General features: G+C 43.6%; 1 protein-coding gene across 3 annotated transcripts; it reads left to right on the forward strand.

The window, feature by feature from the left end:
- Positions 1-802: 802 nt before the first annotated feature.
- CAPN9 (calpain 9) lies at positions 803-26,825 on the forward strand. Of its 3 annotated transcripts, XM_032184978.1 has the most exons (20): positions 803-1,015; positions 5,689-5,758; positions 6,192-6,310; positions 6,957-7,090; positions 7,678-7,846; positions 8,767-8,850; positions 9,065-9,150; positions 10,674-10,751; positions 14,775-14,935; positions 15,621-15,778; positions 16,468-16,676; positions 17,470-17,506; positions 19,005-19,094; positions 19,609-19,666; positions 20,108-20,172; positions 22,531-22,599; positions 23,994-24,072; positions 24,999-25,115; positions 26,157-26,215; positions 26,799-26,825. In XM_032184978.1, the coding sequence occupies exons 1-20, from the start codon at positions 803-805 to the stop codon at positions 26,823-26,825; spliced, it is 2,082 nt and encodes a 693-aa protein (XP_032040869.1). The 3 variants fall into 3 exon arrangements, with proteins under 3 accessions (XP_032040869.1, XP_032040870.1, XP_032040871.1); XM_032184979.1 differs by lacking the exon at positions 10,674-10,751; XM_032184980.1 differs by lacking the exons at positions 5,689-5,758; positions 6,192-6,310.
- The last annotated feature ends 31 nt before the right edge of the window (positions 26,826-26,856 follow it).

Raw genomic sequence — 26,856 nt, forward strand, 5'->3', positions numbered from 1 at the left:
TTCTTCAGAGCATCCATGGTGCATGAACTGACCTCCTCTCCAGGACAGTTTTTTGCTGTCTAATGTGAGATGTGATGTGGCAGGTAGATGCTGGGCAGCAGAAGAAACACAACAAGAGATGAGCAAGGTCATGAAACCCAGAACTCAGTGTCAAGTATGTGTGTATTTGGGTTTAAAATCCTTTATTACAACACACAGAGAAATCCTACGAGGCACAGTGTGTTAAAACCCTTTCCCCAGGTAAAATACCCTGTCACTTGCCCTGCCCTGAGCTGTCCCCACAAGATGCTAACACCCCAAACCCAGGGCCAGCCCTGGGCTACTCCTCGGCAGAGCAGCCCTAGCCCTTACACGTCATCCCTAGTGTCCCTCGACAGGGACAGCACCTGGCCGCTGGGACAGCCCCACCATCGTCATGCTGAGCTTTTCATGTGTGGGACAAAAAGGGCGAGCCTGCTGTGGTTACAAAGGCTACACCCCGTCCTGCAGCTTGCGTTTCGCTCCGTTGGCTCCCCATACCTTGAAGTCAGCGGCCAGGGGTGGCGGGGAGAGGTGCCAAGCCCCACGCAGGCCCGTCACCGCCGGGTGGGCACAGCAGCCCTGCCCCGGGGAGGACCTGGCACCACCTCGCCACTCCCGGCCCAGCAGCTGGCGTGGCCGAGCTGGCCGCCTTCCCTCCCTGTTTGCTTTCAGGGTGTTCATTGCGCTGCTCCTGCGCTGCTCGGAGCTGCTCCCGCTCCTCTCTCCCTCTACCCTTGTCCCGTTAAGCCTCATCTCCTCGTGTTTCTCCCTGGTGGGAGCCATGCCCTACCTACTCCGGGACTCGAAGCCCAGGCCGCCACCGCTGCCGCGGGAGGCGCGTGCCACCCACAGCTCGGGGAAAGCCTACGAGGAGCTAAAGCAGGAGTGCCTGCGCAGGGGCAGCCTCTTCGAGGACCCCGACTTCCCTGCCAGTGACGCCTCCCTCTTCTTCAGCGAAAAGCCACCCGTTCCCTTCCTCTGGAAGAGGCCTGGGGTGAGTACATGATGTCTTCACACCCCACCATCTGGTGAGAGTGCTCCCATGTACAGCAGGGAAACCCAATGATTGTTCGGGGTGCTTTGCTGTTTGTTTGGGGTCCTTGGCAAAGAGGAGGGTTGGAAGGTTTCACCCCATGGAGCTGCGTGTTGCTGGCTTACATCTGGTGACGGGGAGTGGAAAGGTAGGGGCATTGTAAGAGAAGCTAAAATCTGATAACTATTGCAAGTATTTCTGAAACACCCATTTTTTTTGAACTGTCCTGTAAAATCCTATACCTTTTCCATATTTTCTTGTCCTTTTGAAGGTCTTTGGCTTAATCATTTTAGAATACCGTATGTAGATTTTCTTCTTTTCTGCCTGCTGTAGCTTATTGTGCATATATTTATGTACATGCACAAAGAATTTCTAATCGGGCATCTCTCTTACATTATTGCCAAACACAAGCAATGTTAAGATGAAAATAAGATGGCATGCAAGGGATTAAGGGTAAAATATATTATGATGACATGACTATTTGAAAACCAACTGCCATTAATGGAGGAAATTCATAATTAAAGTTAAACTTAAAACAACCAAAACTTCTAACTTTTAGAGCATGAGACATGCTTGCTTCCATCACGAAACACTGAGAGGCTGTGAATACATGCCATGATCGCTGAGCCATTCAGCAGTAGCCAAGGGCTCGATGAGTATCTCTTAATGCATCTTGCGTAACAGGCATTAATAACACGGGGATAGCCCGAAGCTTCGCCAGTCACATGCTCTCAGATCACAAAACCAACATCTCTCCTGATTCCTTCTCCCCAGTTAGCTTTAACTAGTAGCCAGGAAATTTGTGGCTACTTTTCATTTCTTTGTTAATGATTGACATTTATTCTCTTTTTCTTCATGGTCTGAAAGCTTCAGAATTAGCAGAAAATGTCCCTTTGCCAATAGTGGTACCAAGAGAGAAAAAGAACAAAATGGGCTTAAAATGGGTTTACGTTTTGGCTTCACTTAATCCACAATGAGAGACATTCAGATGCTTTAGTGTCTGATAGCTAACGTAGTGTCACTACAGAGCATTATTATGGCTATTACTCCTAGACAAGTTTCAGCAATGAAAAAGCAAGAGATAGCCCCAAAGGCAAGTGCAGACCCTCAGGCACTGCTGCCCACTTTGTCTGGAAGTACCCCAAAGGCTAGGTGTGCTTTCAGGCTCCCCCAAAAAGCAGGCTGGAGGTTTGGGGTTGCTTTGCTCAAAAGACATGACTTCTGTGTCCTTATTAGTGGTAGTAAGGGACATAGGAGAGTAGACTTTCTGTTATATGCAGGCTCTCATCGTCCGGATGTTTGTAAGCTGAAGTGGAAATATTTCTACTAGGAGTAAGCTACCTGAAACAGGCTCTGCCTTTACACTCCAGTGCCCGCCATGCAAAAAGGTGAACTTCTGTGAGCAGCACAAGACATAAAGCTCAGGGGAGCCTGTAAGGATGCAAAATTACAAAGTTTCAACTCCTCAGCATTTAAGCTAAATCAATTTAATGTCTATTAGCTATCAGTGTGTTTATACTGCCCCTGTGTGTGTGGGTATCAGTGTTCAGACTGCTTCTCGTGGTGGCTGGTTTTTACTGCCTTCCTACCAGTGTTTTACAGTGGTTCAGCTCAAGTGTAGCACAGTATATGCAGGTAATTGCAGGCCCAAATAATGTTAGTCCTCAGATTTACACCTTGTTACAGTTTATTCTTTAGTAATGAGAGTAGAGAAGGCTTTCTCATTATTTTCACATGTATATATATACCTGCAGGCACAAAATTTTGTACACAGAATAAACAAGACCCTCTAGCTAGCCCAGATCTGTACATCTCCCACTGCAATCAGTGAGCTGCACTGATTTGCACCTGGTGAATGTCTAGATTTCTACATAAATCTTAAGTGCCCTAAGATTCAGAAAGATATTTAGTGATTTTGTTTACCAATCCCTTATCTTTACAAATGAGATCCTTGAAATTACGCCTTATCAAAAAATTAGAATATTTTGAAAAACAGATGACCATTTTCTCATTCTATGTTCCCTTCCCTTCCCTTCCCTGTCCTGTCAATTTAAATCTAAATAAAACTGTTGGGCTAGTATATCTGTCATTTATTTCTAGGAGCTCAGTATTTGGGAAAGCAAGAGACATATATGTTGAAGAATTAAAAAATAATAATAATAAAAAGGGGGGAAGACAAATATGTTTTACAATGCCAATTGAATCTGTGGTCTACAGGAGGAATTAAGAAGGAAATTCTCCTAATATGAACAGCTGCTGGCAACCAGTATGACAGGAACTATATGCTGGAACCAGAGAGATAAATACAATCACAAAAATAGGGCCACCATAAACAGCCTCAGCCTCAGCTTTTCTTAGATCTCTAAGAGGGAGATCTTTTCTTAGACCTCCCTCTACCAATGTATGCCAGAGGCTCAAGGGATGCAATTTGTTTCCCTTTGACTCGAAAGAAACATAGCTTCAAAGCAGCAGCAGGAGAGTTGCAGGCACCTTCTTTCATCTCCCTGAGAAATTCATCACCCTAATTCTAGGCAATACCCTTATGTAGGTGAATCTTTGAATATGCTGTGTGTGGATGCAAGATCTAGTCCTGGGCTTTGTCTTTTAGCATACTGAAAGCACTGATACGTGTTATTACACCATCCAGTCTGAAAATCCCTTTAAGTTTAATATTATTCTTGCAAGTGTAGCTCTTGGTTTTCTTTTGTGTAACAGAGAATGTGACACGGGTCCATTCAAAGTCCTTTAAATTCCTTTTCATTTTTTTTGTTTGTTTTTTTAATTTGTGTTTGCTTTAAACACAGAAGATTGAAAATATTTTCACATCTGTCAGTTGTAGAGCTGTGTAACAGGCACCGAGCCACAAAACTCTCACAGCACTCAGCAGCATTTGTGTCCATGTCGGTGGAGAGGCTTTTTATCTCAGCCCTCGCTAGCATGCAGTTTCTTGGTAACACTAAGCGCTGTGAGAATCATGTTCTCCAGGAGCAACAGCACTAAAATAAGGCACGTTATTAAAGAACAGCTGCCTTATCAGCCGTCGTACTGGTGTTTAAAGGCAATGAGCTGTGCTCTTTATCGCTCGCATCCTGTCACACATGGCTGGGTGTGTTTAACAAGCAGGCGGGCCAGCTGATGAGGGGGTGACGTTTGGTTTCCCCTTGCCAGGTGCGCTGGGGACATGGCATGGCCTCACCACCAGCTCCTCCCCAGAAAAGGCAAATAAAAAATACACAAACCAGCTTCATGCCTGAATATCTCCTCCGAGGGATTAGCTTCTCAGGAAAGTGGCTTTCCTCATCCGTGGCCGTGTGCCGTTTTCCTCCGCCATCCAGGCAATCATTTCTTATTGTGTGCTGCCAAAACTGCTGAGCCACCAAAGTCACCAGGTCACAAAAGCAAAGCAGAGCACGCCCTGACAGGACAGAAAGTCAGGCTGATAAATTTGGAACATGGCCAGGCTGTGCTGGCCGAGATGAGAACAGCAGTACCAGTTCATCAGGGACACTGTCCTGGCCACAGCTTTGGCCAGTAAGAGATGCTCCAGGAGTAAGTGAGGGAAACTGAACTGAATTACCAATATCCTACCCTGACAGCCTAAAAAAATGCAGAGACAGGAACCAAAAAGTAACTCCGTTTCCTTCTAGGCAAATGCAGGGGTTAAGTGACTGAGTGTGCTCTGCTATATTTCCTCCCTCCTTAATTTGCCTTTTTTTTACAAGCTTCTGTTGATTACATAAAAGAATTTCATGCAATAGGGCCTGCAATAGCATATCGTGGCAGACTGAGAAGCTCAAGGAATATTCCTCCAGTAGTATATTAGATGCTCTCTTCCTCCTCCTCCTTCTCCTTCTCCTCCTTTTCCTCCTTCTCCTCCTTTTCCCTTTTCTGTTCAGTTCAATCAATTCAATTCAATCTACAGTTCATGGGAAAGGGGAGAAGGGAGGCAAAGTCCTGCCACATATATTGGTTTGCCACTGTGATTTTTCTGTCCAGCTGAGATACAAGAGAATTGCTTTAATGCCACTGTGATCACACAGTCCTTATAACTTCTGAGCACACAGGTGTGCTCAGAAGGGTGGGTAATGTCAGCTCCTCGTAAAACCTGACTCTGTAAAACAAACAAGGCTGGAGTCTGCCTTTTTTGTTTCCTTGTTTGAGGAGGAAATAGGACATACAGCGTCTGGCAACCAGGAGACTATGTATTATGTGCAGGTAAATACAAGGCCTAATACTGTGTTTGAAGGTAAATTGCCAATTTTAGGGTGTTGGGGTTTTTTTCAGCTGTTGGGGGAAAAAAAAGTAGCCAGGGTTGTAACTTAACTTTGAGATTCTGGACCAGGATGTGCTCTATTTTAACAATTGCCTATGGGTGAATAAAGAATGCCAGCCTTTCATTAGCAGCCAACTAATTAGGAAAAAATGAGGATAGCTGATTCTTTAATTGCTCTGCACTATAATTAATTAAAAGGATTAATTACAAGCATTCCCCATCTAGTTCTTTGTGGTAGCTTACACTGCTGCATGAAAATATAGCTTGTGCACACACAGGGCTCACATCTGGGCTCAGAGTGACAGTGACATTTTCCTGGCATACTTTCAGTCACGTCTGTGTCTCACTCCCACTCTTCCAGGACATTGTCAAGGATCCCAAGTTTATCCTTGGAGGAGCCACGAGAACTGACATTTGCCAAGGGGATCTTGGTGAGTGATTCACCCCAGGTGGGTGCGTGCATGCTGTGCAGAGCAGCAGGAATATCCTCACACGCGAGGGGATGTTGTTGCTCGTGACCCGATGAGAGCAGTGAAGCTGGAGGCACCTCCCGTGCTCACCTTGCCCACCGCCACCTCTTTGGTGGCACTCTCCCATCTGTGCCAGGGACCATCCTGGTTCAGAGGGATTCAAGGCCAGAGAAGGATCCCCATGCAAGGGTACTGTGACCCCAAGGGAGCTTTTCATCCACCAGCACCTCCAGACTGCCCTGTCTGGGCAGGGGCACACTTCCTGGGGACACACAGGATCTCTTTTCAACAGGGGTGGCAGCTAACTGTGACATCTCCCCTCACCCCCACACCATCTTCTTTTCCTCTCTGTGGAAGAAAATGAGGCTTTTTCTTCCCCCGTCTCAATTCACAGGTGACTGCTGGCTATTAGCAGCCATAGCTTCTCTCACATTGAATGAAAAAACACTAGCAAGAGTGGTACCACTGGATCAAAATTTTGGGCCAGATTATGCTGGAATATTTCACTTCCAGGTAAGATGAAAATCTGGCACAGCATGACCACATTTCTGGGCAGCTGGTCATTGCATGTTGTGGTCTGGTTTGTGGTGGGGATGTGGGTTATTCCAGAGGAAACATTAGAAAAAAAAAAAAAAAAAAAAAAGAGGGGGGGGATTGCTGAACTTAATCTGTTGTTCATGTTTTGAGGAACAATCTTGAGGGCTATGTCAACCTCCCACATGCACAAGCATAGGCACTTCTGTTCCGTGAAGAGAAATATGGCTTTGAAATCATTTCACATTTTCCACACAAACTCCTCTTAGGATGTAAAGCCTTAAAGATGAAACAAGATTTTGTCTGTGGTCTGTAATACGTATCTTGAAGATGGTTTGAATCACCTAGTGACCACTTGTATGTGACTCACTGGGGACCATATGAGTGCCATTATCCAGCTAAGGAGCTGTGGTGCAGATTTACTCTGTTAGACTTTTTTTCAGACAGATTGACTTTCCTTCAGAGCAGTCTAGCATGGTAGAGTGGGAAGGAATGGTTTACATACGATTTCTGAGCAAGCCTATCCTTGTCACTAGCTGACACTTAGAAGCATTGGGACACGAATCTCCTACACTCAGGAAATGTCATGCTGTCAACCAACTCATGCTCCATCTTTTCTAAATAGTTTTGGCAGCACAACGAGTGGCTGGATGTCGTGATTGATGATCGATTACCCACCTTCAAAGGCCGGTTGGTTTTCCTGCACTCAGCTGAACACAACGAATTTTGGAGTGCTTTACTAGAGAAAGCCTATGCCAAGTAAGTCTAGTGTACCACGCTATACATAAATGATTTATAATTTGTACATATATTATACACTATTCAAGTTAACAGCTTCTATCTAGTATTTTTTTAAGCTATTTTTCTTTTTTTTTGCACTTACTGCTGCCCTAATCTAAAGAGCTTGTGAGCTCATCCAGCTCCCATCACAGCATTAGATACAACCCTAGCTGTTAGCAATGGAGTTGGATCAAAGCCTGAATCCTACCATTTGTGTCCCCGCTGAGACCTCAGATGATGGTTCCGGCCAACTCTAGATTTTTAACTGATTTGGCAGGCAACAAGCCACTGACATGCGAAGATATCCAGTCCTTGCCAACCTGGTCACTGACACTAATAAAAGAAAAGCCCCAGGCTTTAAGAATATCGAGGAACAAATTAATTAAAAGTGTAATTAGCAAGGAAAGCAGAAGTATCCCAATATACATCATATATCTCCTGAGTACATTCTGGGGCACAACTCTTCAGTGCCCTTCTGTGCTTTTACGCCCATGTGAGAAAGCTCTCAAGCATGGGTATCGTCAAAGTTTTGAAAGCCTGTCTCACGGTTAGCATGTGTTTTCCAGGCTGAATGGCAGCTACGAGGCTCTGAAAGGAGGCAGCACAATAGAAGCCATGGAGGATTTCACTGGAGGAGTAGGAGAAATGTATGAGGTTAAAACGGCTCCTGACAATTTCTATGAAATCCTAGAGAAAGCTCTGAAAAGATGCTCAATGGTGGGCTGCTCTATCGATGTAAGTAACAAATGGGGTCTGATTTTCTCAGCTTAGTTTTGGTTTCTGCATTAAAAAACAAACAAACAAACAAAAACCGAAAAACACTACTTTATAAAGGGTGGTTAAATCATTAACAATTAGATGGATATGCATTTAACTCTCTAAATAATTGCTGTGAACTGATAGTACGTAATATCAGTGTGGTCCTTAGTACAGCTGTCAAAAACAAAAGAAGATTCATCACATTTCAGCAGGTGACAGCCACTGGATTTAAAACAATAATGATGTTAGTATGAGCACCTGGGGAAGGTGAATTTCCTGTCTTACTTGGCCCCTTGACATTAAAACCAGCCATAGCTTTGTGAGGACTTTAAGGCTCCACAGACTAAAAATTGATTTGCTTCATTCCTGGATTCTGCAACGACATCTATTTGGTCTTGTGAGACTCAAGAAACTTTTCAGGGTCAGTCTGTTTGTAAACAGGGGCTGGAGCTTAGAATGCATCAGATTTATCCCTCCAGGTACTGAAATCTCTGAAATATCAACACCTGACCCCACCTGAGAGCACCTTTTCCCATCCCTTACCTGACTCAAACTACATTTGAATAGCAGTTTAGGTTGATATCCTGGAACTATGCATGGTGTTGATACAAAATCATAGGGACATAGAAGGGATCTGAGCCAGGAACCACCTTATTTTCCCTCTGACTGTATAGTGCTCCAAAAGAGAAATCCCCACAGCTCTAGAGAGCTCCCTTTCAAAGGGCACCATTGCACCACCACTGCCTGCATGGAGCAGAAAGACAATTTCCCTATTCACATTTCCCCATTCTGGTTAGCCACTGACCTCCCACATAATGGCTGGAAGGGACCAAGTTACACCACTTCAGATCTCCCTATGAAAAGAGGTATTCACGTTTTTTTTTTCCATATTACAGACCAGCAGTGCTGCCGAGTCAGAAGCCAAAACCCCCTTTGGCCTTATAAAGGGCCATGCTTACTCCTTGACTGGCATCGATGAGGTACGTTTCCTGTGGTTTGTGTCAGCAGCACGGGGCAAGGAGAAACTTGGTCAAAAGGCAAGGGACTGTCCCCCAACCTTAGGCAATGGGAGGCGTTATCCTAGGGGAGTTATCCAAATTCCCATCCATCTTTCCCTGCCACGTCTTCTGTAGCAGTGCACTTTTAGCCCAGCTTAATGACACGCAGCATTTTCTCTTTTTCTTTCTTCCTCAGGTGAGCTATCGGGGCCAGAAAGTGCGGCTCATAAGGATAAGGAACCCCTGGGGACAGGTGGAGTGGAATGGCCCTTGGAGTGACAAGTGCGTGCACTGTGCCATACAGGCCATGCAAAAATCAAGCTGCTGCTCCACATCTAGCTTTCTGCAGGCACAGTTATTTCACAAAAAAATTAAATCAAGAATTTGCATGTGCTTAATGGTATTACTGCCATACTGGTGTGTCACTCTCAATATTTTCAAGGCTGCTCAGCTGACACTGTCAAGGATGTTTAGCCCCCAAAACCCAGTATTAGCAAAAACATACATTAATATAAATTGGATATGTTCATTCTAAGACACTTCCAATAGTAAATATTATGTTTGGTGTGATTTTCTCTTTATTTTTTTGCAACCTAGTTCCTGTAGTACTTGTAACATAACATTTGTATTTAGTCCTACTACAGGTAATCTATAAACCAATTTTGTATTACCCCCTCTATCTTACGAGTTTGTCATTGCATTTACTGTTCGGTGTTTCTAAACATATTAGGAATAGGCAAGAACTTTGCAAGTTATATTATAGATGTGTTAGACAGTTAGGTGATACCCTCTATGTGGTACCTGCTAAAGTTATGGAAGGACACAGAAACACAATAGGATTGGTCTGAAAACCAGTCTGCTTTTACTACTAAGTTAAATGAAGTATAAATACTACAAAAGAAAAAAAAGTATGCATTAAAAAATAACACTATATTCCTCCCTGCTGAAAAAAAAAAAAAAAAAAAAAAGAGGTTAAGATCAGGACAGGCATCTGGCAGTTCAGGTTGTTTATTGAAAATGCTGTATCTGCAAAGTGGAGCTCTGACTGCACTTGGGAGGTTTTCTGGAGCTCTGGATGCCAGTACAAAGCCCTGCTAAAGCAGAGGGGCTCCCAGGTGGCTACAGGAATCTGTAATAGCATTTTGCAATGGTTGCTGGAATTTAAAACCTAACACAAAATGCCCTGTATATCCTATCAAATTGGATTTCCAAAACGTCTTAGTGTTTTTTTGTTTGGTTTTGACCTGCTACAGCTGGATCTGTAGAGGTGAGTAAAAAAGAGGCAAAGATTATATCTGCAATCCCAGTTAGTCCAGCAATTCTCTCTGTACAGGGCAAAGAGCCTATTCGGTTCCCACTGAGTCAAGTTTGTAGAAACATCTGTCCCTAAATTACCGAGAAACCTAAAAGAGGAGATGGTGCTACAGATGGCAAACAGATTTAAGGAGGAGTGTGACTTACAAAAATCTTGTGGTTTAATGATAACCATATTTTACTCAATCCCACCACCTGACAGCAGTCCCAGTGCTGACTGCAGGGAATAACTCAGGCAGGACTCTTCTGAGGCAGCTTTAGGATCTTTGTCCCAGTCCAGCTTCCAGATACATTAGTTGGGTCTCTGCCGCTGTGTGGACTGGCAGCAGGGTTTAGGAAACCTCTTAAAGGCCTTTGTGTTTATGTGTGCTGCTCAAATAAAACACTTCTGGATGAAGAGCAGCCTACTGATCTGTCCAGATGGTTGTTCTGGGCCAGGGAAAATTAAATGCCATAGACCCATAGTAAAGCTTGGCTTTGTTTTCTTGCAGCTCTCTGGAGTGGCGTTTGGTCAGCCCATCAGAGCAGAAACGCTTGTCTCAGACAGCACTGGATGATGGAGAGTTCTGGTAAGCCACAGGGTTTTAGAGCGTGACTCCAGTAAGAAACTGAGGTGCTGGTGGCCAAAATGGGTGACAAGGAAGAAATCTCTGAGTGAGCAAATGCTTGGTTTCCTTGCAGGAGGAAGCAGGTTCTGCATGCTTCGTGTGTGTACGTGTGTATTTTAATAACAAAAAGTCTTTTGAAGGTCAGTTTAGTTAATGGCATTAGCATATTTCAAATGCTGTGTGTCTCCCGTGGTTGTAACAGCCTTTAAATCCTTACCAGGAACATACGCACACTACAGAAGGGAGCATTGTACTGCACTGTAGCGCCTATGAAATGCCTTCAGGGTTGATGTTAGTCATACACTGGTAGGGAAGAAGCGCTTAGAAGCATTGCTACTTGTTACAGAAAGTACAAGAACACCAGGATATGTGTGAAATGATGGAAAGATTTAAGAAAAGATGAAAAAAAAAAAAAGAAGTGGTAGCAATTGCTTTAGAAGTGTGAAGTGTTCTTCATGCCAAATTCACTATCTCAGACAGAGCAGATGGCTGACTTGCACATGATTCCCCCACCCTACCCCGTATGAGCCACGCTGTGCACTACTGACAGTGTGTCTAGTCGTATTTTCCAGGGCCAGATGCTAATCTCGTTTACACAGAGGTAAATCCAGAGAGGTATTCAGCAGGATGATTCCAGATCTTTCCCACAAGTTAAACCAAAGTTCACCCTTTGGTCTGGAAAGAGATCTAATACAGATGATGCGGAGCATTACATCACATAAAATGGTTTATCTCACACACTGATAGCTCTGGAAGGAAGTAGGTCCAGTGACTGATCCATTACTTAAGCATTTTTACACAGTATATCTTTTAGTTATTTTGCTACTGACAGCAAAAGGCAGCAGGGCATTTCCATTTTTTCAAAAAGTTTGAGTGGGTTTTTGTTTGGTTTTGAGCTTTTTGGTTTTTAGAGATGAATAAAAAAGAAGCAAAGACTTTACCTGCAGCTCCAGTTCCTCCAGCACATCTATCTGTACAGGGTGTGGCTTAAAGCCTGGCTGTGTACTGGAGATACAGGTGTGTAAATAGGCATCAAATGAGCAATTAAATTCATCAGAAAGTTGTCTGTCCAACAGAGCTAAGCTCATAGTTAAATAAGTCCTCAAAAGGTCAGTAAAAATGAAGAAATATGAGCATACCCAGGCAAATGGTGGCCTTCCTTGTACAGCGTCTCAGACACTGTACAGAAACAAAAGCCAGCAGGACTGAAGTTTTCCCTGAAGGGGTTAAGCAGACAAAAATCATATGCAGAAGCTAAGAAATGCTTCCAAAACCAGTCAGGCAAGTCTGATACCAGCTAAACCCTCCACCCAGTCCATCAGTCTTATTTGTCCTAATGTCTTTTGACTTGTGTGTATTTCTCTCAGGAGTGTTTGCCCCTTTGCCCCTTCTAAGCTCCTTCTAAGACACAAGACACATCTTGGTGGTTTCCCTATCAGGCTGCATGGACAGACTTTGCATGAGCAGTGAATGTGGTGTACCCCTAAAGACATTAAGGTGGTCAGGTGAGGAATGAGATGAACAGAGCTGCTTCTCTCCAGCTTTCAGTTTGCTCCTCCTGCTGATGCAGTTTACCTGAGGAGCTGGAGAATGAGCTATATTCCTCCTTCTGCAGCAGGGGACTTCCAGCTAGTCTGTTCACCACTCCTGGTGGTGACTTTGCTTGCCTCCCTAGAAAGCTGGGGTGATCTTTGTGAGGTATTTTGAAACCTGCTACTAGAAACAGTGAGTAGCAAAGTAATTAGGTCTTCAAGAGTTCAAAAGGTGTTCTTCATGACACACATTTTATCTTTGTGCTTAGCATATAACATCAGATACAACAGGGCTCTTATTGATGACAACTAGTTTGTACTGAAGTAGACCTAATGGCAGGTTTCACCCTCAGCAAACTCAACAAGTATTCTCTTGGTACATCATTTCTTCAGGTGTCTGCAAGGTGACAGGTTGCTCAGGAGACCTACTGTGCATTCATGAACAATTTCTGTAGCTGTGCTACAAGTTTGGGACCCGGCTTATTCCATGTGCTGACTGCATACAATGTTATGTTCATTTCTCCTACACAGGCTCACTTCTGTTAATTGAAACAGAAGAAACGGAAGAGGAAATGCACCTGTTTATTCTCATGTATTGTTTTTGGTTTCATCCTAGGTAGAACAGGAAGGTTAGGAGGAAAGGCAGTGTAGGGAGGGAAATTTGACTAAAAGGTATGGGACATTTAAAGCAGGATAAGTGTCATGTCATCAGAGTGGCTTCACTCAGTGCCGAAAGGCACCACGGCTTTGGAGAAATACATGGGGTAAGGCAGCCAAGGTGGGAAAAGTGGCCTCATAAGACCTTTTTTCCTTTCTGTTCTTTGGATTTGGGAGGACTGAAGAAAATCTTCATGGTAACATACTCAGGGACTGCTGACCTCATTATCTATCCTGAAGATATTTTAGCTGTGTTTTTGCAGTTCAAGTACAAGTACTTCATCTGCTTTGCAGCATGCTTCCAAAGAGCCCAAAATCGCATAGTGTGGCCAGGAAACTGAACCACTGAAGAGACAGAGATTTTGCTATACTGCCCTGCTATAGTGTAGTGAGCATTGCAGTGAGAATTAGCAGTGTTTGTGGCATGAAAGGCTAGCATTATATGAGAACAGCTGATGAGAAAGAGGACAAATCCCAGGAAAACAAGTCCTGCTGTTTCTTCCCACCCTAAAAACAAGTTGTAAAATGTCCCAGAGCAGGTGTAAATTAATGCTGCCATGGACACCTCTTCCTTATACAGCATAAAAATGGAACTAGCTTTGTCCAGTGAGCTGCGCTAAGGGCTAGCTGAGTCCTATCTTCCTCTGCCACAGATACACATGTGGTTGTGGAGAGCATTTTCTTTCCTGCTACTCCATTTTGCTGTTATGCATCAGTCACCAGAGAAAAAGGATAGCTACAGAAGTTCGTGTCAGGGAGGAGCAGTTTCTCTGCTCTGTTCCCATAGCCCATGGCTGCATACCATGCCCAGCTGGGTGCCTGGCTCCAGCTGTCCCTTTTCCTGGCTGTTTGCTCAGTCCTGAATACCAGGCTCCTCAGCCAGCAGGTCTGTCAGTATCTCTTTGCCAGTTTACTTGCTAGCTTAAAATCACATGGCTTATCTGCTTCTCAGCATGCTGAGTAGGCTAGGTTCAACCAGCCCAGCATAGAAACTCAGAAATAACTGTAATTTGGCATTTGCTTCCTCCTTTCCATGGCCATGTATATGTATCCACCTTGGGTTTTAAATAATTATGCTGCAATCTATATGACACAGTAGCAGGAAGCAGTGTCTATCACCATCAAGGGCTGGTTGGAGCCTTTCCTTAAGCCCAAACTTACCTTTTGTTCCTCTGTTTGGCATACGGTTTCTCTAGGACAAGGTCCCATGCACCCATAATTGAGAGGAGAGTGAGCAACTTGAGCCTAGGCACCTTACCAGAAGGCCAAACGTGACTTCAGCTGCATTGTGGACAGGCTAGTCGTACCATGGCCTGACTAATCCATTGCCACATGTCCCCTGTAGTGCTGTCCTGGGGCTGGTGTTGAACGCACAGATGATTTGTAGGCAGACTTGGCTCCTGCCATACAGGGTCCTGGATCCTTTGGTTGGCTCTCCATCAATGTGGATGCAGCTCTTAGGACTAGGATATAGTAGCCTGGGGGAAGGGGATGATCAAGCATCTTTTTCCACAGTAGGTTTTCTTCCAGTGTCACTTCATTGTGTACTACACTCAACTGTACCTGAATAAAATTAGTGGAGTTACAGTAAAAAGGAAGGTGTAAGAGATGTCAAAATCAGACTGAGACAGTAGGGTTGCTTATGCTTCACACCACAGTGAATGAACGCAACTTCTCCCCCAGTGTACATCACCATATCTCCACAGTTGCTGAAGGTCCACATAGGGCAGTCTGGCCCTGGGCATCCTTCAATGAGGCTAATGATTGCCTGTTCCTTTCCATGTCTTTCATCCAGGATGAAGTTTGAAGACTTCAAAGTGCATTTTGATAAAGTTGAAATCTGCAACCTGACTCCAGATGCCCTGGAAGACAGCACTGCCCACAAGTGGGAGGTGACCATCCACGAGGGGAGCTGGGTCCGGGGATCTACTGCAGGAGGATGCAGAAACTTTCTAGGTAAGTAGATGCAGCTTTGAAAGCGAGAAGCAGGCACAGAAGTCCTTACCCACCCTTAGGCACCTCTCCTATTAACCCATAGCCAGGATTGTGGATGCAGGTCAGGCCAGCTGAGTCTCAGCTAGTAGGAACCAGCCAAAGGTATAAATACAGTCCAACTTGAGGCTTTGGGGTAAGAAGAACTGCTTTCTTCTTTCACAAGTCTGTTGGATCTGATTTGTCTCTCACTTACATTTGCATGAGCAGGACTGGCTCCAAATAAACCACTTAAAATGCATCAGTAAGTGTAAAATGAGACAAAAACCCAGCTCAGACAGCATGTTTATGTGGCTCTGAAGTAGCATCAAGGATCTGAATTGTGTTACTCCGTATTGGCACCAGCACTATGGAATCATTGTAGCTATGTATTTTGAACAAAATTCCATCGGACAGCTTTATTAAAACCATGGTAACTTAATAAAATATCGGGCCCAAAATCTTTTCTACACCTAACTCCATGAAGAACTTTGGGATTCAGCTAATTTTCTGCAGAGCTGAGTGGAAAGAAGCATGACAACTAATGGAAAAAATAAATTTGAGCAAAACCTCAGCTTAATTGTCCTTTTTGTCTACTTTTTTTTTTTGTAGTAGTAGTGGTGGTATTATTCTGAGGCAAGAAATGCTCTGGTGTTCTTTACATTGGCAGACACTTTCTGGACAAATCCACAAATCAAGATGCATTTGACAGAGACAGATGATGGGCAAGATGATTGCACATTCATTGCAGCATTGATGCAAAAGGATCGACGCAAACTCAGGAAGTTTGGTGCTGAAATGCTAAGTATCGGCTACTCTATTTACGAGGTACTCTATTGCTCTTACAATGCGTGCAGTAGCCACCCCGTCAATATTACCATCTTTCTCTGGATTTGTAGCACTGCCAGTCATCAGACATTTTTAGGGCCCTTGCTCTTAAAATGCTCTTCTGAGTTACATCAAGCCCCATGGAGAATTTTGCTTTGGTTAGGATGGAGTCCTTTCATAGGAGGATTTAGGAGTCCCATGGGTAACCAGGACAAACTCCTCAGCCCCATGACTGTGTTGTCCCCTGCCTGGATCCCAGAGAGGGAATGTTGCTTCTTATGAGTCTCGTGGGGCTCATCACACACAGTGGTTCCTGTCCCTGTGTGAGGTTGGAATTGGAAAATCTTCTGAGGCGCTTTCTCCATGCAGAAGACAACTGTGAGGTCTCATCACTCTGTGACATGCCACCTAGGATTGTGATATTTAATAGCAGAGAATGTTTAAGCAGGAAGGAAGTGTCCTAGTGTCCTCTTAGACTGTCTTCAGGGTGAGAGAGAAACCCTGGTAACAGGTCCTTGCTGTAAAGCAGGAGCTAGATTGCAGCAAGTGCTTGGGTTAGGGTGTGACAGTCAGCACTGCAGCTGGATGTCAGGCTTGTGCCAGGGAGTTTGGGTCTGTGACTGGGAAGAGGGCAGGGGTAGCCCTCAGTACACCACAGCCAGTGCAATGCTGCCTTTGATCCCCTCTAGAGCCCCGGTGGAGATGGACACCTGAACAAAGACTTCTTCAGGTACCACGCCTCCAAGGCCAGGAGCAAAACCTACATCAATTTAAGGGAAGTATCCAACAGGTTCAAGCTGCCACCAGGTGACTACATCCTTGTTCCAACCACATTTGAACCACATCAGGAGGCAGACTTCTGCCTGAGGATCTTCTCGGAGAAGAAGGCCATCACTGAGTAAGTCAGCAGCAAGCACTGGACCCGCTGGTGCTCTCCTGTGCATAGGGCTGCCAAATCCTGGAAAGGGTCTGGCTGCCAGCTGTCCAGCCCTACAGCAGAGTCTTGGGGTGGGAAGATCCTGCTTTTTTCCCTCTCTGGAATTTTCATGTGCTTAGTAAGGAGAAAAAGGAAAGGTCTGAAAATGAGATTTTGGTTTGCAGTGTGCCCTCCTGTGCCTCACACCTCCTGTGTGAGGTTGAGTTGGGTGAAGGCTTGTTTGCCTTCAAACTGGTTGGAAAAAAAAATCTGTCTGCAGATGTATTTGCCCGTTTTTGCTAAATCTGCCCTTTTTTTGGAGAGGAGTTTAGGAGGTAGAGAAACCGGGGCCCTGGTGAATCCACTGGAAGCTTACAGGGAAGAATTGCTAGCTGCCTGCTACTCAGCTTGTTCAGTAATCTGTGAGTGCAACAGTGCTTCCTTACAAAGTCTGTCCAAATGACAATTTTATATTAAAAACTGAGGAAGAAGTGTGCACAATGAATACAGAATGAGATTAATTCTTTAGCAGAAAGCACACAGAGGGACTGTGCCCTCACAGAGTCCTGCTTAAAGTATGTTTTAGTGGCTTATGCCGAAATTTAAATAAAGCAAAAATCTGTTTGATGAATTTCACCCAAATGTAATCAGTTCAGTAAAAAATGCAGTTTTATCTTTTGCCTCTGGAAAATGTTAATGAGCAACTTGGTGCCCTTTCCACACCAAGCAGATATTGAACATCTTCAGATATTGAATGTGGTTTTGTTTTCCCCAGGGATCTAGATGAAAACGTTGCCATTGATCTCCCTGAGGTAAGTCTACAGAGTTAAAATATCAAGAGGAGAGCTCAGCAGAAGCCAGCACACACTGCTTTTACTGTCTTTGGCTAAAACATGTTCATTTCACAGGAATGCTCCACAATTGCCAGCTTTGTGTGAGTGACTGAAACATTCAGTTCTGCTGAATATGGTAAAAGAGCTGTAACAATCAAAATCACAATCGTTATGCTTCTGCAGCTGCTCCAAGGCAGTCAGAGTCAGACAGCACCAGAAGCTGGTCTCAGCCACCACAGGTGCACTGAAAGTACCCCACTTAGCACTGGGGAGGCAGATGGCCTTTCGTAGCTATTAAAATTCCATTTATTGTGAAAAAATAAGGAGCAAGAGTATTTCCACAGGCCTTCATTTGTCTTACATAAAAACCTAGCAATATCCTCATGGTTTGGGAAGGAAGGCTTGACACGTGTGTACCTAGTGAAATTCTTTTTGTTCCTGGATGACCTGGCCTGCCTGCTGAGTGCTAATTGCAGCTGAATCTGAGTCAGCTCCCATTTAAATGTATCCCTGCACATAATCTGTTGATTGTAGTATGAATTCCCATGGAAACAAGCTAAATCATAATCCCATGAGTCCCTCTTTATTAAAATCCTCCTCCAGGGACCAGCTAGCAACTGAACATCTCCATTTCTAGGATCTCAGGGCCATGTTCAAGGTCAAAGTAAATCTGTACAGTGTCATTAAGGGACCACATCTGAACTTGACTAGTAGAAATTGAGGAATATGCATAGGGTTGAAAAATAAGTGTAAATGGCCAAGCACTGACACCAGGGTGACAGCACGGTAGATGTCACCTGTATTATATCTTCTGTTGGTAGAGAAAACAAAGCTTAATTCTTTGCATCCTGTGCTGTTCTGTTAGTTGCCTTCTTTTCCCCAGTTTTCTGGCACAAGAACTGCTCCCTGTTTGCATGGTCACCCCAGCTATAGCCATGGCCCTACGTGGTGGCATCTCTCATCAGTGTAGACTGAGGCCTGGGCTCTACACCCCTGCAACAGCACTGAGGCTCTCAGCTGGCTCAAAGTGCTCCCGGGCATGGGTTGACTCTATGGAGAGCACCAAATCACAGCCAGTTCCAGCTGCTGCCATCAAGAGAGGCCAGAGGCCCCTGGATGATGCCTCTGGGAAGAGCTTCATTGGGCTGGGTTGTTCAAGGACTGTGGAAGCAGAGTGGTTCAGGGATGGAGTGAAAGGAGCGGTGTTTTCCAGGATAGGTGCCTTTGGTTTTGAGATGGCCAAAGTAGTGGTACACTGTGCAATTCCCCAGGCAAAGGAAATGAAGGGTGAGAATCCCCTCAGGAAGCTTGGTGCTTGGGAGGCCTGAGGTCTGCAGTCAAAGCATAACAATGTTCCGAAGCATATGCAGTTATTGTAAGGTGTACTGTGCTCCCCTTATGCAAAGAGGAGCTGTGTGCAGGAGAAACATCATGTTTTACAATTCTTATAAACGTCTTCCTATGGTTGATGTTGCAGCCTCCAAACCCAAACCCAAGTCCACAAACAACTGAAGAAACTGAAGAAGAAAAGCAGTTCCGGGCACTGTTTGAGAAGATCTCAGGAGAGGTGAGCTCAAAACCCTCGTAGGTCATAACAACACGTAGAAAGTAGGAGAGAATTCTGCTCCTACTCAGGGCCAGGTGAGGAAAAATGCTGTATTTTGGGGGGCAGTAAGCTTAGTTGCAGTGTGTTGTTTAGGCAACAGATGTCACCATGCCTTATATCTAGATGGAAAAGGGCGCAGTCCCAACTGAGCAAACCAGAGGACCAAAGCTAGAATTCAAGCCTGAGGGAGCCGACCTAGTTCCATGTCCAGCTGCATTTATATTTTTCTTCAAATCAATGGTTCCATCTTGAGATTGCTTTCAGACAGCCTTCGGCACAGCAGCACTCCAATATTTTGCTAGCTGTTTGGTTTTTAGCCTTTTCTGGGTTTTGTATGATTCTCTTTTCCTGAGATGCAGCAACATACAGATGGGTGATGTTTGTGTTTTCTGAGGTTTTTGGTATGTCTGATTCCAGAAACACTCAAGTAACAGATGCTGCTCTTTTTTTTTTTTTTTTTCTTTTTTTAATTTAGGACATGGAGGTATCCGCAGAAGAACTTGAATATGTTCTGAATGCAGTATTAAAAAACAGTAAGTGCTGATAACCTCTGTACTGTTTCAGTGGCATGCAGCAAATGGCTGTGAAGAACTTTATAAAAGCTGCCATTAAGCTCACTTACGAATGTGAGAATAAAGGCTGTGTTAAAAATCTTGCCTGGTGGCCTCCAACCAGCCAGGGCAGAGCTGGGTAGGCATATTGTCCATGATCTAACCTTGAGTGTGTCCTGCCTCCAGCATGATCCGTGTCAGTTCACTGAAGCCAGTTCTACATTGCACTACTGCTCTGCTCTGGAGAGACAGGGAGTGGGACTAATAAGACCTGGATGTGGCTCATGGCCCTGCTCATCACAGGTCTCCCACAGTAAGGTCTAAGAGCCTGCTGTCTATGCTTATAAAATCTTATTTTCTGCTATGGATTTACAAACAGCAGATTTGCCCAATGACTTCTGTCTTATTGTTGTCCTTTTTCAGAAAAAGACATCAAGTTCAAGAAGTTAAGTCTCATTTCATGCCGAAACATCATTTCTCTTATGGATGTATCCTTTCAAATAAGTACTTGTGAAGCTAAACAAATACTGAATATAATTGTTCATAGCAGAACATTATGTATATTGGAGACGGGTGGGGTTATGTCATGGAAGAACACTGTCCACAGGAAAAAAAAGTGTGAAAGTTGTATCCCTATTTTTACTTTAGAAATCTAGTGTTAGGAGCTTCAAGACAGACCATTTTCTACTGAAGACTTCAGAGGGAGATGCTTTAATCTAAGCACTTGTAAAAGTAAATCTCAATTATTTACATATAGGACAGTGCATTTTTCAAGCTGTGATTTATTTGAAAAAGATCTGGAAGAGAGAACCCAAAACTGTTGTCTGAAGAGTAGACTTCACTAGAGAGAGGTGTGCATTCAAGTTTTGGGTCAGAAAATTAAGAATGAACAGAGTGGTGAAAATTACTGGTATCAAACCTATGGGGTTTTTTACAGCCAGACAAAAAGCTGGAAAATCTGGTCTTTCATCTAGATCCTGGAACTCCAGGAAGCAGACATGTGGGTGAGATTTGTCTGTCCAAATTTAGGCGTTTGTGGTGTAGGTGTTTACATCTAAGCTAGCTTTCTAGACTTCCTTTGTAGTTAATGAAAAGGATGGTGTAATTATGCTTGTTCTCAATGTGCCTAACTGTGAGGGAAGCTAAATGATGGCACAGACACTAGGTGAGATGAACCACAGCCCTGGTACTTCTCCACCAGACTCATCCTTTGCAATGTTCTGCTGTTAAATTTAGTATGGGTTCTCTTCAGGTAGAGCTGGTTTTGGCAGTATGCTTTTCTGATAGCTTTTTTTTTTCCACACGTGAAACAAAACAAAGACTGTATCAATCCTGACAAGGCAAGTATCTAACACTTGTTTCTTGTTTTGCTTGAAACAAGCTACGCTTGTTAAGCTAAGAAATTTTTATCTTATCCTATTGTTGCTCCAGTCCATGGCAAAGGTAACAAACATGCTCTCAAACAACTTCTAACACAAAACCAAAACAGACAAAAAGACAAAACTGTATTCTGGTAAAGCCATGTCTGTAATGTTAAAATTCAGTGCAAATCAGTCACTGTCCATATCCAATGAGAAACAGAGTACTGGTCCTATATTTTCTCCCTCAGCAACCAAGCTTCAGTAGGGAGCTGGTCCACGTTCACATCTCATCCTTACATGGTATTGGAACAGAGCCAGGGTCTACACTTGACCCCGGAGCATAACAGCAATCCTAGGTTTACTATTTAGGATATAACCAAATAGTTTCCATGATTTGCAATGCTTTCAGGGAAATCTCTGCATAGTTTTGAATTAGTGGGGAGACATCTCTTCATCTGCTTTGGAAGCACAAGGAATGCAGACAGAACCATCCCACTCTGGACGTGGCATTTAGAGCACAATGGAGGAGCAAAATGACACAAATGGAAGCCTGAGCTGATGCTGGCAAGTCACCTCCATGTCACATGCCACCAAATTCCCTGGTTGTAGTCACCATGTAATGGTGGGGATGGGGGTGAAGTATTGACACGACAACCAGAAAGAAGAACCTGTCTGGCTATAAAGACAGACTTCTTGTAGGAATGGTAATGTCCTTGGAATCTGTGAGTGCCCACAGTAATATTGCCAGTATAGGTGCTTAACTAACAGCATGCTATTAAATCATGGTGGGCTAGACCCAGCTTAGCACGTGTTGGCCTTTCTGAACTATTGCTGAGTTAGTGTCCATGTGAACAAGGGCTTTGTCTTGAAAAGTAAGATGTAAAGGGGAAGGAGAATGCAAGTGAGATCTACTTGGGGGACATCAGTAGCTCAGCACAGTAAATATTAAGACCCTCACACATCAGGAAGAGGGAAGTTCAGGCACATCTGATCACCACTTCTCAGCACTACTATACAGATGACTATTTCAGACCTTAAAGACCAGATTTTGCTAGTCTTACCACACGACTCCCATTAATCTTTGGTAGAGACATTGCAGTAGAGCCTGGTCTCTAGAAAACAATACTGAATAACACATTGGTTGACTAACTCATTCGAGTACAGTAGCAATTTGTTTTAATCAGGTAATTTAATTCTCTGAATCATTTATGTGCTATTTACATCTAAAGCTGTTCTCGCCTTAGAACAATCTGTCTTTCTTACTTGCATGGAGCTCAGCTGTGTTTTTGTGTCACATAATGTTCCCCAAGTATCACAGCCAGAGTCATGAGCTGCACCTCATGAGAAATCCCAATATCATGCTCAACAGCACTGCAGGCCTGCCGGCCAACGTAATGTTATATGTTTAAAGGGATAGCAATGTTAAATTCACTCAGAATTTGGCTCTTTATGTAACAAGTCATTTTCCTTAATTCGAATTACTAGACCAGTGGCAATGGGACTCTGGAATTCAGTGAGTTCAAAGTTTTCTGGGAAAAACTGAAGAAATGGATAGTAGGTGACATTATGCATTCAGTTTGGTTCTCCATTTTACTAGCTATTTCTTGTGTAGTTTATTATGTATATGCAGACAAAAATAGAGACAGGAGTGTTTACAAGCCACAATTTTTTACTTAAAACAAAAGTTTTAAAAGCATGGGGGCTTGTTTTGGATCTTCAAAAGCATTCTTAGCTTTCCATGATGCTAAACCTTAATGGTTTTCTGGAAATAACAGAGATTTTTGTAAGGAAATCAACTATGTTTGGGACAAAGAATGTAATGGACACTAACAAGGAAGCCAATAAAAATGAAACTTAAGGAGTTTCTGTTACTGTTGCACAGAAGAAACGATGATTCATGACTAGTAGGAAACAATCGTTTCATAAGTCACTGCATTGCCATTATCGATCTCTCAGTAGACAACAGTACTGAAGTCTGGGAAAGTTGATTCTAATTTTAAACACATTTCCCTGCCACTGTATATGGCAGTAAAAACAAGCAGACTTTCAGAATCAGGGCACAGACTGAATATTCAAATAAAGACATCATAATTGTTTCCTCATGGTCATTAATAGTTTTTTTCTGAATTCATGCTTCACCCAAGCATTTAAAATATGCAGTTCTCTGCTTCTTGTCTATCCCATCAGAAATGACATATACTTTTTCTGGGTCCTAATGTCATATCTCTTTTATCAAAAGATGCATTGTTTTTGAACAAGGAGACTTGAGAAATCCTTGTCTTCTGTAAGAAGATTTGCACATATATCTGATGGAAAAATTTAAGCTGGTTGTGATAACAGCTCAATTTAACCCATATTCCAAGGGCGAATCATGTTTGTCATCTCATTAAAACAAAGGAATTTAACTCCAGTTTAATAATTATTTAATATTTAGGTCAAAATTCAAACCAGTTGTACCAGACCTCTCAGCTGCACAATGAATGTTTAGATCCTTTATACCTAGCAGCAAATGGGTAAGGGACAATCTCGACTTCATCTTACACAATTTTTTTCTAGCCTTCAGGATCATACAGAAAAACATGAAAAGAGATTAAGAGAATGCCTCAGGAGAGAGAAGCTAGAAGACAAATAAAAGTATATCCTTCCCAAATAAAATTACTTTTTAAAAAATCATGGAATTTTTTATGAAGAGAAACTCATTATATCTGAAAGATTGGGTTTGGCAGTACTTGTTTGAATTTCACAACAGCCTATTCATATGACAGAGAATTGGGACCCAAATTGCTCCTCGGTTACAAAATCAGAATGGATCTAGACCACGGATCTTGTCAGCTTTCTTAAGTGCTTTGTGCCACGCTGTTAGAGATAAACACCTTGCTTTTGTGTGCCATATCTGTGTTCCTTTCATGTGGAAATACTGAACTTTCCATCTGCTCTTTTCATAACAGAATATCTTTCTTCTGTTTGACTCTGATAAATCTGGCTCCATGTCCTCCTATGAGCTCCGCAGTGCTCTCAAAGCTGCAGGTAAGACAAGCCCTACTTTTTATTTTGGGAAACCTGTTGGACAGATGTGCTGTAGGCAAAGAAGTCTGCAAGCAGTTACACCATCTGGGTGCCCCCTAAATGGGAGGAGGGCTACACCACAGAGAGGACCTTGGAACCTAGAGGGAAAATTGAAAGGACTTCTGGAAAAGCCTCTTTCCAAAGGTGCAGAGAGGTGTAGGTAGTACCAGGTTTCCCTTTGGTTAAAACACTTTCTCAGCCAATCTTAGCTTTCTTTGTGCCCACAAGGGTTTGAAGCAGCATGGCCAAACTGGGGCTGGGAGCAGCAAGTGAGGTGCTGATGGGCGAAGAGTCTTGCCCAGTCATCCTGGTGGGGCTCACCATCCCAATACAGAGCACCCCAGGGAGGGTCCTTGGGCCATGGCACTTTCAAGGAGAAGTGGCAACAGTGATTTCTGTTCCTTAGGCTGTCTTGGAGAGAAAGTGGGATATTTTTAGGAATTACCTTTGGGAGTGTGTCTGTGTGGGCTGCCGCTGGCCCTTTCATCTAATCATCTCAACACATGCAGGATTAGACCCTAAAACAAAACATTTCAGAGCCCAGGTCCACTTGAGGGTTTGAGGAGCTGCAGGTAACCTGTTTGTTACAAAGAGTAATCAGTGGGTTTCTATTTCATCACAAAGTATTTTTATTAAAGCACGTAGTTTTGCAGAAATCCCTTCAAATTTCAAGGAGTCTCTCACATGCAGTGACCGCAAAATTTGTGGTTCAGATATACTTATTCATTCCAAGCTTTAAAAACTTTGCAGTCAGATCACTTTCTGTGTGGATGTGTGCCATAGCACATTCTCCCATTAACTGATTTTCAAGATTAGTTAGTAGAGATTTGCAGATTCCATCCTGGCCTATGAGGCTGCTCAATTTTCCTATGTGTGTGTTTTGGAAGGATATCAACTCAACAACTACCTGTTGCAGCTGATTGTCCTGCGGTACTCTGATGAACAGTTCCAGATTGAATTTGATGATTTTCTGAACTGCTTGATTCGCTTAGAGAATGCAAGTCGTGAGTATCTTCTTCCTCTGGGATTTCTTCCCTTTTGGAAAAAAAAATATAAATCCAATTTCTGCTGTCACCAAGCATATTGCATAACATCTGAGATCAGGTGTGTAGATTGAAAGGCTAACAGAATGGAATTGTGTTTAGCATTTGCTTTTAGAATAGCTTTTCCCCTGTAAAATGAAAAATGTTCTGTTACTGATGGAAAATTTCCCCATGTGAATAAAGCCTGCTTCAAAAACTCCACAGTGATGCAGAAGGCATGTGAAGAATGTTGGCAAGGTCCTTGTTGTAGCCTTTCTTGTGGCTCACCCATCAGAGCAGTGGTGCCCAGACAGCTTGTAGCTAAATCTCATTTGTAAAAAAGTGGAGCTGTCGTGTGTCCTACTGGGTCGAGCCCCTAGACGCCCCACTACTCACACTCACTATCACCATTTCCCTCAATTCCTGCTGAATTAGCTGAAGATATGGTTCCCTGTATCCCTTCTGGTTCCCATCAAGGCACCCTAGGATCAGTTCATTTGCACGCAGGGTCTCCCTTGTTGCAGAGCAGAAGTAGTAGAGACAGGTAAAATGGCTGAAGAGATCATCAGTGTGGCTTCAACCTCAAACTCAACTCAACTCGATGAAAATCACAATCAACTTTCCTCTGTGATATTTTTTTTTTTTCTCTTCTCTTTATTTCCTGGTTCAGTCTGGGGCAATAGAAGTGTTAAACTACTGAGAGAGAAAAGTTCAGTCAGATATATAAAGAGATGCAAATTGCTTGGCTTCATTTCAAAGCATCCGAATCTGAGTGCTTAGACACCCGCTTCCAGTTGAGTCCTGAAGAGAGACTTGCACAAAGGCCTGAAGTCAGCAAGACTTTTCCTCCTGCATGTTCATTTTTCAAAGTAGTTACCACCTCTAAGCAACCCCAAGCGACCAGACTTTGCGCCAGCCCCCCCCCCCTCATAGGCACAGCCACTGTCATTGTGGGATGGGGAGCTTATATATGCATACGAATGAGGTGTATTTATGGCTCCTGTGTCCTGCTTTTCATTTCAGGAGTATTCCAAGCACTGAGTGTGAAAAATAAGGAGTTCATTAACCTGAATATAGGAGAGGTATGAGCACAGCTTTATAAACACTAGCAGAATTATGGGGCTCCTCTACAGCTTTTTCTTCACGTTAGAACTGGGATATTTCTGTGTGACACTTCAGGTGAAATCCATGGCCATGAGAGCACAGAGGGCATCTGCAGTAGATGTCAGCAGGGCTGTGATTTTACAGTGCACACACTGATTACATCTTCTCCTTGCTATTTCCTTCCTTGCCCTGTTGCATGCTGACAGCTTCCCATCCCCCTTTCTGGCTTCTCTGCTTTTTCCTTCCTCGGGTGCCAGCTCGCTGTGGGGAAAAGGGGAGGCAGCCAGCCTGGGATGGGGAGGTCTTTCACTCTCACATCAGCTTCTCCTGTGCACGTCCATCCTCTGCTTCTCAGCATGGGTTTGTTACTTTCTTGTGCTCTCTTTGTCTCCCTGTTACACATGTGGGCTGTCTCACATTTTATACTTACCCAAAGTCTCCTGGGGCAAGGCACAATGAATTCTCTGGAACAGCAAATGTGGGAGCTGATGTGGACTGTGGGGATGCAAATGAAGGGCCTGAAAGTATTTACTGTAAATTTGATCTTTCTTCTGATATTAGTTCATTAACCTGGCAATGAACATTTGAAGAAGTTTGACTTGGATGCCAGGAGTTCTTG

This window comes from Aythya fuligula, chromosome 3, assembly GCF_009819795.1.
Source record: "Aythya fuligula isolate bAytFul2 chromosome 3, bAytFul2.pri, whole genome shotgun sequence".
NCBI lineage: Eukaryota > Metazoa > Chordata > Aves > Anseriformes > Anatidae > Aythya > Aythya fuligula.